The sequence below is a fragment of the Acyrthosiphon pisum genome, chromosome A1, assembly GCF_005508785.2.
Source record: "Acyrthosiphon pisum isolate AL4f chromosome A1, pea_aphid_22Mar2018_4r6ur, whole genome shotgun sequence".
Taxonomy (NCBI): domain Eukaryota; kingdom Metazoa; phylum Arthropoda; class Insecta; order Hemiptera; family Aphididae; genus Acyrthosiphon; species Acyrthosiphon pisum.
In genome coordinates, this window is record NC_042494.1 from 100,049,524 (window position 1) to 100,067,941 (window position 18,418).

Below are 18,418 nucleotides of genomic sequence, written 5' to 3' on the forward strand. Positions count from 1 at the left end.
CTAACGTATTTTTAATATTTTTCATCTGCCTTTGAAACAATATACTAGGAGCCTTCTATTAAATTTTCAAGCTTTTTTATCCAACAAATAAAATTTTATTGATATTTTTAGAAAAAAAACTAAAAAAAAAATGGAAAATGAAAATGTCTCTAAACAGTTCAAAATAAATCAAAATATTTTGAAAATTTTATCGTGTATAGAAAATGGAAATGTTAACAACCATTGAAAATTTCATGTATCTACGGTCATTTGTTTTAAAGTTACACCAAAACCAAAATCGATTTTCTCGAAAACAGATTTTGCGTAAAAATTCCCGTTTTTCCTTAATTTTTCTTTTGTTTTTCCCGGCGCTTTTGAAAACTACTGGGAAATTTAAATTTTGACCTCCTCAATGCACCAACGATATTCACTTTCTGATCGAACAAGATACTGAAGTTGAAAATCGTTGCATTATTTCGACTATTTATCGTGTACATAGACACAAAAAAAAATTTAAAAAAAAAAAAAACACATTGTAAAATCAATAAATTCATCGTTCCACTCAGAATCTAAAAAAAGAGTAAAAATACCTGTTTTATAATGTTAAATAATCTAGATTTTTTTAAACATCTAATAAACTTGGTTGAATATAAAAATGTATATTTATAAAAATTTTATTTAAAATTTCTATTTTATAAAAAATAATTGTTTTTAAAAAACATACTTTTTTTTATTAAAATGGCTTTGTTATTCATTTTTTAATTGGATCTACATTTTTTTTAAGCATTAAAAAACCTATACTTTTTATAATATCTAGTGAATCTATATTTTTATCTGGTTAAAATAGGAAATGTATATTTAATAAATAAAATATAAGAAATATTTAGATAAAAATCCGAATAAAATTTTTTTTATAAGAAAAAAAAACATTATGAAATAAAAAGGAGTTTAATAAAAAATTCTATATAAAATTAAAAAACCTTTTTTTATTAAACTGGGTTTTTTAAACTACTTGGCTAAAATATCGAAATTTTCGGAACAAACAAGAGCAAACGAAAAACAATCGAATGCCTCAGGTCCGGTTACGGAACTCAAAAGTGGGGGGTCCAGGCATTTCCCTGGCACCCCCACTGTAAATGGGCTATAAGTCGGGAACCATGTTGGAACACCCAGATAATTTCTCAGTTAGTTTAGGTTAGGTTAACTTAGGAATATTTAAAACATAATATTATTATATTATTCATATTATAATACAATATTTAAATATAATATATTATTAATATACTGCCCTTTTATTTCTAGATGTTTACATAGCAATAGTAAAATAGTATTAAACCTATTAGGTACCTAAACGATATTTATTAATACGACAAATGTTTAAAATTTCAAAAAAGAAGGACTCATTTCAATGCCCTCCCCCCCACTTGGTTTTTTGGATAGGGCTGGGAGTTTTTGTGCACAAACGTCAGGACCTGGTGCACATTTCTGCACAAACGTTTGGCGTGGTCAGAAGTTCAAATTTCGAAAGTGGGGGGGCCATTGAAATGGACCTTATAGTATGTGTCGATAAAGAAAATTAAAACAATCAAACTATACATAGACACAAACGAGAAATTTGACCAAAAAAATACTTAATCAATCATATTTCTAGCGATTAATTAGCTAATTATTTTAAATTATATCGTAATTTATAAACTGTTAGTATATTCATATATTTAAATAGTGAAGACAGAATTTTAATGACTATGTGTACGATTTTTAATAAAATGTACAACGAGCTATTTATACCTAACTATATCATTATGACTATACTTTTTTCAATTTATTATCATACAATTAGTGTAGCCAAACACACTTAACCGTTTTTCAAGATGATTAATTTTTAATAATGTGGAGAGCGAAAAACTTAACGGCCTCTAGACAAAAACGTCGTTAAGACTACAGTGCTTTAAGTGCGCAGTTAAAAATTCGCTAAACATGCGCAGTAAGACAGACAGTGGAGGTCGTAGTGTCGGACGCCGTTCTTTATGTTATTACTTATTAATATTATTATAAACGAATAGTTTACGCTCCTCGCACACGTATGCCACGTGTATAAGTTAAATTAAGTATTATAATTACTTAGTTCTTAGACAGTTGCGAAACAATCTAATATAGTCGATAGTTGGCGAACGAACGCTGCAGCATCGACCACGACGAATGGAACAACTGTAGTGTATAGGTATTACAAATGTTGCGCTGATTGTGTGGCAAATAAGTCGTAATAATAATAATATAACCCCATCCTAATAAATACAGGGGAGTGGAAGCGACTAAATTACTAATACGCGACGGCTGCACTTTCTAAAGCTGTCATGAGGCAGGTTTAAACCATCATATTTTCTTTTTGTTAGAATCCGGTATTGAAACCTTTATTATTAAACACTTATTATACAATTTTAAGTTTCAAATCTTAGACATTTTGAACTTGAATTGTTTAGTTTATCAATCAAATTAATAGAAATCGAGCTTTTAGCAACATTTTAGAAATTTTTCCATCATTATATACCTGTACAAAAGTAATTTTCTTCGAATGCGTTACATAAATATTCGGAAATTGAATTTTACTAATCTATTTCACCTATGGGATATATGAGACTTTGAATACCGTATTACCGTGTTTATAATATATATGCACTGCAGAATGTATCATCTTATTAAAAATTAAAAAGTCGATACCGTTCTCCGCGTATAACATCGCACGCCCTTGTAATAATTTGTTCGGAAAGTTTTCGCGCATAAGAAGATTATTCGTTCTTGTATACATCACATAATAATATGTGTATAGTTTATTATAAAATGTTCACATGCGTCATCTCCGGAGACTTGAGTTCAAACGCGATAGACGGCATGTCGAAAGTCTCTGCAATGGATTATAAATATAATATTATATAAGTCTAGATACAATACGGTAAAAATATTTTATAATTCGCCCAGACCCGAAGGAAAAACACGATAATAATTATCACATTATAACAATATAATTATTGGGAAAACGGCCAAATAAATAGTGGTATCAACAAAACCGTGGTATATGCAAGACGATAACACATATTATACACACACAGAAATCGCGAAGGATTTAATTTATTTTTGACAACGTATTGTTTTTTTCTTATTCACAATAATATATATAGGTATATAGGAATATAGCCGACACAGATAAATGAAGTATCAATATTTAAATATTGCTACGCAAATTACCAGTTAATTATTGGGTTTTTTTTTTAAAAAAAAAGCTCTTTGAAGTATAAATTTATAGTACTTAAGTAAATCGAATAACTATATACTACATAGGGGTTTTCACATTTTTTTGAATAACAACCTATACACCTATTTCATTTACTTTCATGATCGGAATCGGGATAACAATGGAAATAACATAAGGTAGGTTATATGAATAGGTAGGTATATATGAAAAAAAAAATAGTAAAAATGTTTCGGTCATGCAAAGTACCAACTTCAAACTTTAAGTAAAAATGTTTTATTCCAATCAAAGAAATTTACTTAATCCAGAGACGCATAAGTGTGGGGGGATGTGGAGTTCAGATGTTAATTTTATAAAATAACGTTTATATTTTTAGAAAAATAAGCTTAAAAAGAAAATAATTTTATTGATCACTCTATTCACATAAAAAATTTATAATTTGATTTAATTATTTGAATATTCAATATACATTATAAGTATAATAATATTTATAATACATAGTGACAATATACAAATTTGATAAATTACAATTATATGGGAAATCTATATAGGTGTATCGTACATAGTAGTAATAAGTAAATTACACTCAAAATATATCGATTATAAAATCAACAAATCACTATTGTAACAGCTCATATCATGATATGGTTTAAATAGACCCTGTCTCCGTAAGGAAAATTTGATAGTATAAAAAAAAAATAGTAGCTGTCACGAAATGTCATGAACCATCATGATAGAGTTTTCGCGCCATAAAATGTGCATGATAGTTTAAAGTGGATTAGAGGGCATGAGTCTTACCAAAAATTATTTTGCCTTACCTAATAATGGCATATTTTTTTATTAAATTTATAAATACCATAAAAACCTATTTTTTGTACACAGGTTTGTTTTTTCTACTGATAAAGAAGGTACTATATCGTGTTTTTCCGATGTTGTATCGATGATATATGTACAACACCATGATTTGTTAGATATATATACACATAGATGGAACTCCGCACGTTGGAAAATCGCAACCGCCGGTCGAATTATCGTTGCGTGATTGCGTCGAATTTAAGAGCAGCCGGATTTCCCCTCGACTCCACGCAATAACGACTACTTCCGCTGAGAACACGCCACCCCCGCCGCAAAGTAGATTAACGTTTTCGGGCTGTTTGTATAGTAAATATATACATACACATTCTAGTATACTGTGCAACTATTATATCACTGTTTTATTACAGTATGTAAACTAAATTCCTGGACACGAAATTACAATGACGAGGACCCGGCCGAGACGATCATCATGATGTATATTATAAAATATACAGTACGACGATAAATATCAAGGGACACGCCTAATACACATGCACATTGTCGGAACTTCGTAACATTTTAGAGGAGACAAACTATAGATTTTTCATGTACAATACTAAATCTATATTCTAAGAAACATTCGTGTAACAGTTAACACAAGAAAAATTGATTATCTTACAATTTTCGACATGATAATCACGATATTGTTACGATTGTAATTGATACCTATAGATATATTTTTATTCAGTTCACCGTTTTAGCAGCATGATAATATGCATTACAACCACGGACCGCTGTAGCCGGATTCTATGAGAAAATAATCGTCGTCCAATTATGATAATATAAGTATACAAACTAACCTGTGACTCTGGAGAACCACCCTCATCTCTGATCAACAACAGGTGACTGTGGCCGTCCACGGATATCTCTTTCTTGAATCGACCTCCTTCTGGACTCTCTTCTTGCATGTACGATCCGGTCAGGTACCTGTGAACCAGCGCCGATTTGCCGGACGAAAGTGAACCAACAATGCCCAGGCGCAAGTCCGGAACTGATCGGGACAACGTCCATTCTTGACTGTTTACAAACGAATCTATGAAAAAAAGAAAAAGAAAAGTTTACATTAGTATATATGTATATAGGTTTTACAGTGTAATATTTCATCTTATCGTGTCGTATACAATTATAGTGTACAACACATAATATTGAACAGCGCGCATTAAAATATATTATAATATTTCATCATAAACTGCATTATTAAGCAGGTACTTAATTATATTATAAACGTATTTGGCGAAATGCCGACAATTTGATTATTAATAATATGACGAGTTCATTATTTTTTAATGGTTGCAACTGCTATTGAGTATTTGAGCCTCATGCATGTAGTCATGTTAATTATATATTATAATAATCTGACTATATTTTAAGACCAAACAATTTAATATCCAAACTTATTCGTGGTTGAATTAAACCGTTATATTATTAGTTCATACAATCATCACAAATATAAAATATTATAATTTTTTTTTTTTTTCATAATATTGTAGATCAAAAAGAAACGAGTACCCAATACAACTATTATGATTTATCATACCATATTAGGTACCTATAATGCATATTGGTATTCACGTCGACACTGAGCACACGACTTTGTTATAAATTAAAATCATTTAAACAAAAACGCAGTAGGTACCTATATTATAAAACACACATTTTTAAATGTATTGTTACTATCAAAATATAATCAATTCTTGTGTAGGTAATGAAAATAAATTCAATATAATCAATCGAATTAAATAATCAAAAACTGAAATGGGTTTGTGTTGAAATGATATATGAATACAATAATGATATAATAGTTTGTTTTTTTTAATTTTTTTTTTTTTTTTATAATCGGGTTTATTACAGCGCAGTTTCATTTGTATATTAATTAATATTTATAACCTTTAGAAAACGACCGTGTTTGCTGCTGCGTCAAACAAAAAAGTTCCGTCCCCCTCGTCGATTTTAAATAGCGGTCATTATAATATTTCTGTCGCGTCGTTTTTGGAAACCAATCGATCATTTGAAGTTTTTATGCCACGCACCTGTCGTGTTTCCATTACACACGTCAAATGTGGGACCTACCACAATATATTATAATATGCGTGTATCCATGATTAATGTTTGTAAGCAACGAAAACACGACCCACCGCTTACGATATTATATTATAATAATATTATGTTCCGATACAGTGTGTTTAAAAACCATCAGCTACACGAAATTGAACTGGCAAAATGTCGCGAGAAACCCGAACAGTTAATGTGTGTATATAAAAAAAAAATACAGTTTACAGTTCTTTTATGTAAAAACACTTTAATGTTATATTATTTTGTATATACGATAATACTATACACCATACAACGGCTCCACGCTGGCGATCTAAAGCAACGCTGTAATAATATACTATAATATACATCACTATATATTTATTATATATATTGCCCTATCCTTACTTCACCAATGCGCTGCACCTGAATTTTTTTTTTTAAGACAGCAATCCAAAATCGTAGTATATTATTTCGTACTGACAATACCCGTATATAATACCTACACTAATATATGTTATTATTCATTCAAATTATGACAACAATTAATTATCAATTGTTTTTGCGTAATAACTAATAATTCTTCTTCGACAGGAAATAGGTTTAGGTTAGTATAACATTTTAAAACATATAAATATATTGTATTAGTAATATAATATCATGTTTACTCACATATATAAATGATGATATTAATAATATAGTATGTAATAAATATGCAAAATGTGAAAACTACAACATTTGCACAAAAAACCGGTCGACTGATGACGAGTGTTAAGTATAAGATATACAAAAACACTGTATAAATAGATAATTTTGCGAATAAAACATTTTGTTGCGAATAATAATACAAAGATTATAATAAAATAGATAGAAAAATAAACGCCATAAGAGGGGATAAATTTAAAATTAAATAAAAAAATTACGCCATATAATACTGAGTTATAGTGTAAAAATAAATATAAAATATTTTTGCATAAAATTAAAATAAAACATAAACAATAAGATATATTTAAAAAAAGTACAAATACACTTTTCTATAAATAATACATTATAAAAACTTCTTTCTCTACCTATTTTAATTTTTACTAACACATTTTTAGTTTTCTCTAATATATATTTATTGTGATTTTCTTTAGCATGGGTAATATGCAAATAATTGATCATTATTATTTTTATGAGTATAAGCTGTAATCTGGGTGCTGTATAGTGGTGAAGAAAATAATTCCTATATAAACTGGAGATTACTAAACGATATAAAAAAAGCCTTAACAGATAATAATAAAAAAAAAAGATATAAAAAATAGACTGTATTTATTTATATATATATATATATATATATAGATAAGCTAAACTGCACCGTTAACGTATTTAAAGGACGTTAAATACAAAAACAGTATTAGGAACCATACAGGTTAAATCGGAGATTAAGAATTTTAGAGAGAAAACTGTTAAAACTGATAGATAATAAAATATATAAAAAAAAAAATCACCCGCATAATTATTTATATAGGGCAATTGCAAATTATACCATGGGGGTTAGCCTTGTGCGTATAATAGTGTGTTGACAAAACGATAATAACACGACGACGTCGGACTAGCGGCAGCGGTTATGCTGCAAATTGTCATGAATAAATTAACTGGGTGTTTAACGGTGGTCGACAAATACTACCTACCTAAATATATCATGTAGGTATATAGGACGATGTACGTTATGTTTGTAATACTAAAGTAGGAATATCAGTATACATTATGTCTTGCATTTACATAATATTATTGAGTCTTTCACCTGCAGATGCGGCAAACCACGATTATCGAATAAATATATTTATGACTATTGAACGATTACCTACTAAATTATTACAATTGCATTAATACCACATGTCACCGCAGTAAAATATTTATGTTACTTTTATGTGGAGATCTGGGAGGAACTTATACTGGGGCCTATCCCCCTCAAATAATTCCCCAGCAACTAAAAATATCACAAATATAATTATTTTAAAGCTTGAAATATGTGCTTGAATTCGAGAGGACAAAAGGGGGGGGGGAGAGTACTTTAACTTATTTTTTGGAAATTTTAGCGAATAATCTTATTATAAAATAATTAGCAAAATATACTTTTTCCACGATTTTCATTGATTATTTATAAAAATTGTTTATACAATAAAAATAGGGGAAATTAGTGGTATATTTAGATTCCCACGGTTTAAACGTGAGGGGGATACTCTTTTTTAAAAGCAAACAGAGTTCCCTACTTTAATTTTTGTCAATTCGAGCACTCCTAGTAATATTGGAACGTTTTATCTTTGGCCATAAGCCCATAACTATCTCATTCCGGAAGTGAAAAAAGTTAAGCACAATTGGCACATTTATGATTTTTTGCTGTTGTAGTTGTATGTTAAATTATTATTAATTGTCATGTTTACGACTAAAAGAACAAAACTATTTCAAAAAAAAAAAAAAAAAATGGGAAGGGTATGTATTGGTTTGCCTACTTAAAAGCAAACTTTATTTAAAAATGAAAGCCCTCTTAAAATAATTACGACTAAATCTCAGCTTGCGCAGCCGCACGTAAACACTGGTTCGACGATGTCAGTTTGATATACCCGAAATGTCGGCATGCAGATGATATGTGGGACGTGCAGTCGAACCGAAATATATTACGTAATATTATAAAAAATCGGTTGTTGTAAGTAAAATTCCAAGGTCGATATGATAATAAATAAAAGCGCGCGTAAACGTCATCAGGAGAATGCAGTATGTTATGCATCTACGAAAAATTGCAGCAGATTGCCGGTACAATAAATGATCAAAACGGTACATAAGATGACGACGTTATAAATCGTCGCTATACATAATATTATGTACCTATATATAATAGGCGTGTGCGAGAGCGCGTGCCATCGACGTCCTATTACAGTATTGTATTATACCTATATATAACCAGTTTCCACGACAAACACTATAATGAACATAACCCTTTTATGTCACGAAAATACGTATCAGACCAGATCCGGTGATGAGAAGTTATGCACGCACTACTCTTTCCACGGTGTCCCTATACATCTGTGTGTAAGCGAACAAGACGAAAGTTCGGGCTTCACGCGGAATGATCCTGTATGACTCTGGGTCACTGCAGGCTACAATACTATACATTTTTAAGCCAATTAAAGTTTTTTTTATAGTTTGAGTTAACGCATTACAATTTTATAATACGTTTTTATTGTTTGATCAAAACAATAAAGGGCAGATAGATGATAAATAAATAATATAATATGCAACAACATTTTTATAAAAAATAATTTGTTTATGACTATATATTATGCACTCCAAGATGCTTAAAATATATATAAAATAAAAATAAAATATATATTTTTTGATTAAAAAAACCTACATATTGTGTTGCCGGTTTGCCTGTAAGTAGCAGGCGGTGTCAATCAACGTTTACGGAAAATATGGAAAACATAAGGGCGGAAAAACGAAAAAAATCACTCGGTCGTCGCCAATACACCTATCTCAATGTCGAACTGACAAGGGGCAACGAGCACACACGATTTTATGGTTAGTACTGCACCCAGATTGGACCATGGTTGGGTGCGTCGAAGAGGAGAACACGAGGCACACGGATTGTACACAATATGCGTTATATCGAAGCGGCCTCGCTCGTCGCTAAACGTGTACCTACACTTAGATATATTTTGTAGAAGATTTAGGTGTATGTGTGTGTGTGTGTGTGAGTAGATAACCGGTTTCTTTTACGAAAAATCGTTGAGATGCCGGTTCCGCGCCAACGTTTTATTTTTTTTTTATTACCACTGACCAATCCTCCGGCGGCGCACAAACCACACGCGAACGACGATTTCTCTCTCTTTCTCACACACACACACACACACACACACATACATAGACAACAGTATTACACATAGAGTGGTATTCTACATAGATACAGTATTAAGTATACGGTATACCCACGCTCAGTGAGTTTGGATTTGAAAAATAAATAAACGGTCTTTTCCTGAAGTACGCATCCACGGACGGAATAAAAGAATTGCGCGACTGGTGGGACATACATATATACATATATATACATATATACATATATATATATATATATATACAATAATAACAATAAAGAGTACTCGACCAAACCGTATACGCAGAGCATTATGTAGCTCATAATCCACTCGCATTACCGGTATCACTACAATTCGTCCTAAAGTTGACGAGATAAGAGCAGTACTGCAGGTGGTTGTAGAGTTCTATAAAAACAAAACGGCCGACCGATTTTATCGCGCATGCGTCCCCGCTTATGTCATATAATATTATAATATAATATATTGCTGTACCTATTATTTTTTGAATAATATATTATTATTATTATAAGCCGCGGTCTATAGTAAGATATTCCAAAATAAATAAAAACGTTATCATTGTCAGCAGCAGGCCAATATTATACAACATGTACAGTATAATACACCTGGCAGACACAGAGGACATTACATATATTATAATATATATACATGCGAACGGTTAGCCTACGAGTTTTGGCCGTCGCGGTGAAAATGGAAGGGAGAGCAGAGGGTGTTAAGTGAGTATATATTATATCGGCTATATTTACAACGTAAATCGCACACATTTAATAGATCAGATAATAAAACAAAATATAAAAACGTATGTAACACGTTAGTATGTAATACGCATATACAGAGGGATTATTTTATCGCAAAATACTTTGTATTATTTATTAAAAAGTGGCTAAAGTAACTTTTTTTTAAGATTGAAATCCGCGTTCTCCACACGCATCCACTTCAGTTTAAGCTCGAGCATCTGTGAGTAATGATGATCATTCATGATTGTGTGTGTGTTGAAATTAACACGCTTCGCGCTAGACTAAAATCCGACATGTGTCAAAAAATACACACAATATACATATTATAATTATTTGTTATTATACAGCTACGCAAAAAATAAAGTCGTTTATTATTTATGCGCGTTTTCCAAATCACGAATACACAGCTCGTTTGTTGTTATAATACACAATACTGGGTATATAGTATGCGGTAACACACGCCGTTGTTCAAGGTCATGTTTTCCCACGCACATCGTACATCACGTATCGGATGACGGAAGCGGATAGACAATAATAGGTAATCATAATATAGGATTTCGTTTCATTGTGGGGCGAACATGCCCGCAAAGCCCCTATACGTCGGACGGCATACTTTTAAATACTTAAAAATATTATATTATTACGCGACGACGGAAACCATAGCGGTTTTTGGCGAAACGTTGGACGAACGGACTAAACATACGCCTAATAATACATACGTAGTATGTACATACGCTACAGGGCAGCTCACCCTGCGTAAGCAACCGGAAAGCAACGCCTCCGATTTTAGGGGCAACAAATGTTAAACGCTCACCGAACACGACGTCATATACGACAATCGTGTTGGTAATAATTAGTATTTAGACTTTAGGGGAACGATTGTATAATTATCATATAGACTTATCTAACAATTTATGTAGAGTGAGTGAGTCGAGTGTCGACCTGATCAGTCGTCATCGAATATGGAGCGAATATTGAAAAGTGCCGCCCGCTTTACCGAGATCATTGATTATCGTTTACATAAACGATGCAAATAAAAATAATGTATGTTTGTTACCATTAAAATCGGAAGTCAACGCGTATTTCGCGGAATACTCTCAAATATATATAAACGACACGCACGATTAAACTCGGAGAGTATTCTAGTCGTGATTTATGAAAAAGTCAAGCAATCTTTGAGTTTAGTGAATGACTTGAAAAAAACTAGTAGAAATTAAATTAAATTTAAAAAAAAGTATTTAGTATTTACATTACACGGAGATTTACGAACGTGGCATATAAAACGCCAACTATATAATATAATATTATTTATAGTGCATTAATTAAAATGTGAAATCGGATTTCCGTCCGTTTGCGGCATATTATGTAGGCTATGACAGTATTCTACAATAGTATAAAAAGAGTTATATTTATGACACGCCATGACCAAAGGTTTCGATCGAAATTCCATCCTGATATAGGCTGCGGAAATGTGTATAGATATCTATATTGGCGTAATATTATAGTATAACTATTATATTTTCGCACGAACATTAATAAAATATAAATCGCATAATACGATAAATATTGATGACACGTATCGATAAAATGCCATATCATAATTATTGTAAATTCAAATTATACAATTGATTCAGTTACGTGCTGACGTATCAAAACCTAGTCGTAAATATCTGTACAGTAGTATCTGTCCATTATCCATGGATATATTATGTTGTATTTATACTCAAATAACTGCACACGCAAGTATATTATGTAAATAATAAATGGTAAATATAATATTATTAAATAACAGTAATAATATTAAATCATAACAAACGATATTTGAAAGAAGTTTTAATATTTGCATATCTAGTATAGGTATCCAGTTTATATCAATGGGCTAAAAAAAAATTATAATGAAATTATGCGTATAACTGCGAGTTAAACATAATTAAACACGTTGGACATCCCTAACGACATTAGCGATGCGTTGGTATAATTTTTTTAAATATATAAGAACACCTATAATTGTTGTTGTTTGACCTAAATGTATAAATATATACAATTGATATAATAATTTATAATACAACACGGGGATAGTGTTCATAATTAAATACTCATAATGTAATACCCACAAAAATATATTATATACTTGCAACATAAAGGTAAATTAAATGCTAAAAATCTAAAAATCTAAAAAAACACCAAAGTAGCATTTTACATGACTGGCTAATAATCATTGAAGTTGAAACCTTAATAAATAGAAAATAAGCGTTTTTTAATTTATGTTCACCAAATTATTTTACGTTAATTATTAGAGCCGTTGCCTGCAATAATTGATAATATAATAATATATAAATACTAATTAATGCATTCATTACCTAAATACAGACGCAAAAATAGGGGAATGTAATCCCTGTAATAGGCAATTGGTTTTATAACGAAACGAAATAGTAAGTAGAGTGAATGAAAATTACTATACGTAGATCTAATTTGTAATAAAAGTGTAGGCTTTGGAGCCTCCCCCTAGGAATATCACTGTAATTCCGCCTATCCGGAAAAACGGATTTAATTGCTCGATAATAATTGTGTGGATTTTAGATCCAGCTGAAAAAAAATACTAGGTTGTGTTTGTGAATTTTAAGTAAAACGTTGTGGCGTTATGAAAAATCATTGCGTCGGTCAATATTCATTCACAATTCCCGGATGGTACTGCACACATATATATGCATAGTAAAACTTCTTTATGATGGACACCCTATAAGACCATTAAGACAAAAATCTCCCTAGAACAGAAAATACCAACTTTCCCGAATAACCTATGTACTGTATATTTTAGTCTCCCTATAACGGAAAAATTTTTTGGTCCCATTCCGTTATAGAGAGGTTTTACTGTATATATATATATATATACTATATACTGTATATTATATATTTATATAATATTATATAACTGCTGTCACAACCGTCTTATCGATCACACGCGTTTGATGGGAGAGATGGTGTATATATATATATATATATATATGAGAATAATGCGCCGACGGGGCACGGGTGTATAATTATTATAATACATACAGAGTGTTTACAACATACACAACCCTTATGCCTCGAGGGCGCTTCACCGCTGCGTATATACACTATACAGGGTCTTGAAAAGTTGCATAATGGTGTGGTGCAGGAGCTTTTAGATTAGTCAACAGCAGAGTTCGTATACATAACAACATAACAATGATATGCGATCTCCACCGACTTCGTCACGTGACATTGGAAATTCTCTGTATACTCCGTACCCTTATATCACTATATAGTCGTATTATTATTATTTGGCTTTTAGTCCGCAGGCGATGAGTCACCGCGCGATTCGAACTACTGCCCGTGCGCATAGGGGAGTAAAAGGCGACACACACACAAATATAAAGACTATCCAGACTATTATATTATACTCAGCTTTTGTTCGTCATATATAAAAACAACACATAATAATATATAATATATACTCAGACATACAAAAGAGAGCACGCGGGGTGCGTCAATTTAAGCGACGCGGGTAAAGGGCGATACCGGTCGAGTGTGTATTATACGTATTGCGAGTAATAAACTTTTAAGTATATGCACATGGTCATAACTAGGAGAGAGACAAAGATAGGGAGAAAAATTGTTTTAAAAACAAAAATGACGTAACGACTCGATTTTACTATGTGTTGCACTTGTAATAATTAGTTGTTTTAAATTTATTTTTTACTTCATTGGCGGCGGGCGGCGCCATCAGATAAATAGGTGCACGCGCATATTATATTATCGAATCGTCTCGCAGATTTTTTTTATGTTTAAAATTTGCATAACGATGTCTATTGTCTAGCTATATTGGTGAATGCAGACTACAGAGACTGTATGCGTTGCGACTCTGCATAGGTACAGGCCGGTTGTCTATAGTTCTATACATATCATACGCAAGCGTACCTGCATTTTTCTAATTTACAAACCGCCTTGGCGCGATAGAATCGAAAACTGCAGTTTTATGATAATAATACAGCATAAATGATTAATACCGTGTATATACGCTATCATGTATATACTTAAGTACCAGTGTACCACAGCTGCAAACTTGAAACTCAAATCTCCAAAACACCCCCTCTAAACTATAACAATAATTTATTTCCCAAAAACAGGAATAATTACACAGCATATTACACGAAATAAAATACGCCCAGGAGTCTCATCTACATATATGTACTTCTCAACACTTGCGACAGGTAAAAAATAGTTATTAATTTAACATATAAATATAGGTATTAAAATAAATTATAATAATCATTTTTTGATTATTAACATTAGTAAAAATAAAGAGTACCTAAACTAATATCATGTTTTAAATGTATACGTTTATCAATATATTTAATATTTATACATCGAAACTTAAAATTTAATATTAATATATAATATTATAAAAATGATAATTATTTGATCCCTCCGACTTGTGTAAGACATGATATTTTAAGGTACATATAACGGGGCATATGTACGATAAATTTCAACTTATAATACCAATATGTACAAATACTGTAGATCATATTACGAGAACAGAAACATAATTTAATTTAGAAAATAAGCTTTAATCATATGTGTATAGAGACGTCATGCGTTTATAAGGACCTTAATACGTAATCAATCAACTGTGCGTTAAGCAAGTTGAGTAATATGCAATCCTGCACGCGCCATTCCCATTTAAATCTTCAAGAATTTCACCTTCTCACTTGCGTATAACAAATATAATAACAAATATATATTATACCTACCTACCTATATTATATACTACGCGTGATACGAGAGCAAGTGGTAAACGAAATCAGAAATAGTATTGCCAGCGATTGCAATTGTTTCGCTATAATATGAGTAGACTTTTTATTTATTTTTTAAATAAAGGCGTTCGAAAAACATATTAAAACTATATTTACAGTTATGATGTATCACAATATGATCTGACAATTTGACTACTGAAATTATATATATATATATTGTCAGATCTACAGGAAACACCAATTCATACTGCAGTGTAATAATATTATATACGCAAGTATAAAGGTTTTAGTCACGGCACTGAAATAAATAACTCCTAAAAAGATAAAATTTGAGCAGTTATATCTCGCCAACTGAAAATTTTAGATAAGAGAAAATTAAAAAAAAACAAATATTTATAATTTTAGTGTAGGTTGGAAATAAAAAATTGATAGTGGTTTGAGTTTAATCAATGAATAGAAAAATAAAAGTATAATAACATTTTCGAAATTTAAAAAAAAATGGAGAAAAGTTAATACTTTTCAAGATAACTATCGAGTGTTATTTGATAAAATAATCATCCTATATAAGATGCACATATTGTCACACCTAATGGCGCATCTTATGTATGCAATATTTATGGAAAACTCTAATATTGTTATCAAATACTTTGACTGCAGGAAACCGTCATCGACGTTCTATATAAACTGCAAAAAATAATACTATAGGTACCTATAATGCATACAGTGACATAATATTATTATACACTATACTTGCATGGTACTGCACCACAACTGGCGTTCTTATAAATTATTAAATATACAACCGATAATAATATGTTGTGTAATATGTATAGAGTGACCCTAAGTCCTTAACAGACGCACGCGACCACGCAGATATATGGCAAATATAATATTTTGCACGCGATCTTGAAAGTGGATTGATTTTTAAGTGTCCGTGGTTGCAATGACATCACAAAACGTTATTCTACGATACGCGCAGTACACTCGGCAGGTTGTCATTATTTTACACAATATATACTATAATATACTCACAACTATTCCAGCCACCAACATGCTTATAAAATGTTAAATATCTATTGTAACCCTTTGAATATACTTCGTCTATAATATACACGCCATCACTTCTACACTACGTTTCTTTATTTAAACAAAGCATAACACATTTTGGTAGGATTTTTGGGAGTTAATACATTTTTTGTAATTTGTTTTTAATAACAATTAATATCAGAAACTTTTATCGAAAAAAAAATGTTATACTTCGCCTATGCATAAGTTTGCTTGTTTGAATTGAAAACAATTTTTTTTCAAACTCAAATTTAGTTAAATGCAATTTGACAAAATATAACTGAACTCCGTTTGACACGCTCCAAAATAGATGAGTACCTAACAGATATTACGTTATTTATATCTATAATATTGTAAAAATAATGACCTACTTGATTTCTGAATTTACTCCAATCAGCTGGACGCTGAATAATTATTAAAATACCGATGATCACCATGTTTTCCCATATAGTTTATTAATTATTGTTTTATATATGTTTTAGAAATTTTATTATTTGGAATTTATGCGTAAGCACTGTATACTAATTGATAATGGTTCACTTTATAAAATATTTACACGAGTATATTCTATAAAAACTGCAAGTTATCTTGAACTGTTAAGAAGCACGAACAACAAAATTTTTAATTCCCCCAACGTTATACACTAAACTTTATATTAATCGTGACTGCTGCAGGTTTTCAAAAATATTAACAATGGAAAAAGAGTCATCGCACAACGGGGACACACGCGTATATATGTAAACACACAAGTATGAGAGTTGAGAAAACGTGGACACTGCAGTCCATAGACAAACTTACTACGAGAAACACCTCGGTTTGCGGTTATTTTCCCACGACCAAAAAGAAACCTAAGCGAACCCCGAAATTAGTTTCAGTATTATAATAAAATAATGAGCACGCATATATAATATGTATATTGTACATACTTTATACACAAAAAATATATAATACTGAGATATATATTTACAATTCAAATTTGGTCGACAGGCAATGACATAATACTTATGTACAGAGGGACTTCATTTTTTTCCAACACGAGAAAAAAAAATTTCAAATTTCAAATACTGCCAACGATCGTTACAACTTATAGGTATGTACACATTTACAAGCAATAACGACCGCCTTCCGAAGCATCCAATATATTATTGCCGGTATAATGTGTATAATAATGTGGTACGATCTATATACAACAGTAAGTTTAGATAGGTATCGATTTATTATTTAAAAACGCTTAAATGGTTTATGTAAGAGGAGGATATATTATACAGGTACAGTGTATATATAGTGTATTATTATAGTCATCGTTAGTCGGGTTACCCATCGTTGAAATTTTAACGGTGCTGCTCGAATCGTATAACTTCAGGTAAATGCGTTACTACCTATATTAATAATAAACCGTATTGGTTCGCAATGATGATAGTCGATACATTAAATATGTTTGTTTTCTCGCATTTTCTCATTGTTAGTAGGTATATACACATTTCAAAATACAAACGTAAAAACATATACCTACAGAATTCATTCGAAGATAGTCAGTATAGGTACGGTAGCAGCAGTAGAGTTTTATGATATCCGTTTCATAAAGTAAACCTAAGGCTAAAATATGTGTACGCGCAAAAATCCTAATAAAGGTAGGTATCTATATATTATATTATGAAATTTTGTTTGAAAACACCGCGGATATAATAACAGTGCGGGTTTAAGAAAAACGAATCGTATATTCTCTAGATGAGAAACAAAAATCACCTTGTACTTTTACACATATATTATTATACACGCAACACGCGTATTTCAAACAGTGAATTGTGCCGTCGTGAAATCGAGAGGGTACCTATTATACACCACGCGCCG

General features: G+C 31.0%; 1 protein-coding gene across 1 annotated transcript in view; it reads right to left on the reverse strand.

Annotated features, from left to right (window-relative positions):
- The window catches only part of LOC100169536 (centaurin-gamma-1A), a 58,757-nt gene that overhangs the window by 28,892 nt on the left and 11,447 nt on the right, over window positions 1-18,418 (reverse strand). Inside the window, exon 2 of the mRNA XM_029487893.1 lies at window positions 4,882-5,114. Coding sequence (XP_029343753.1) covers window positions 4,882-5,114 — 233 coding nt within the window. The remainder of the gene's footprint in view (window positions 1-4,881; window positions 5,115-18,418) is intronic.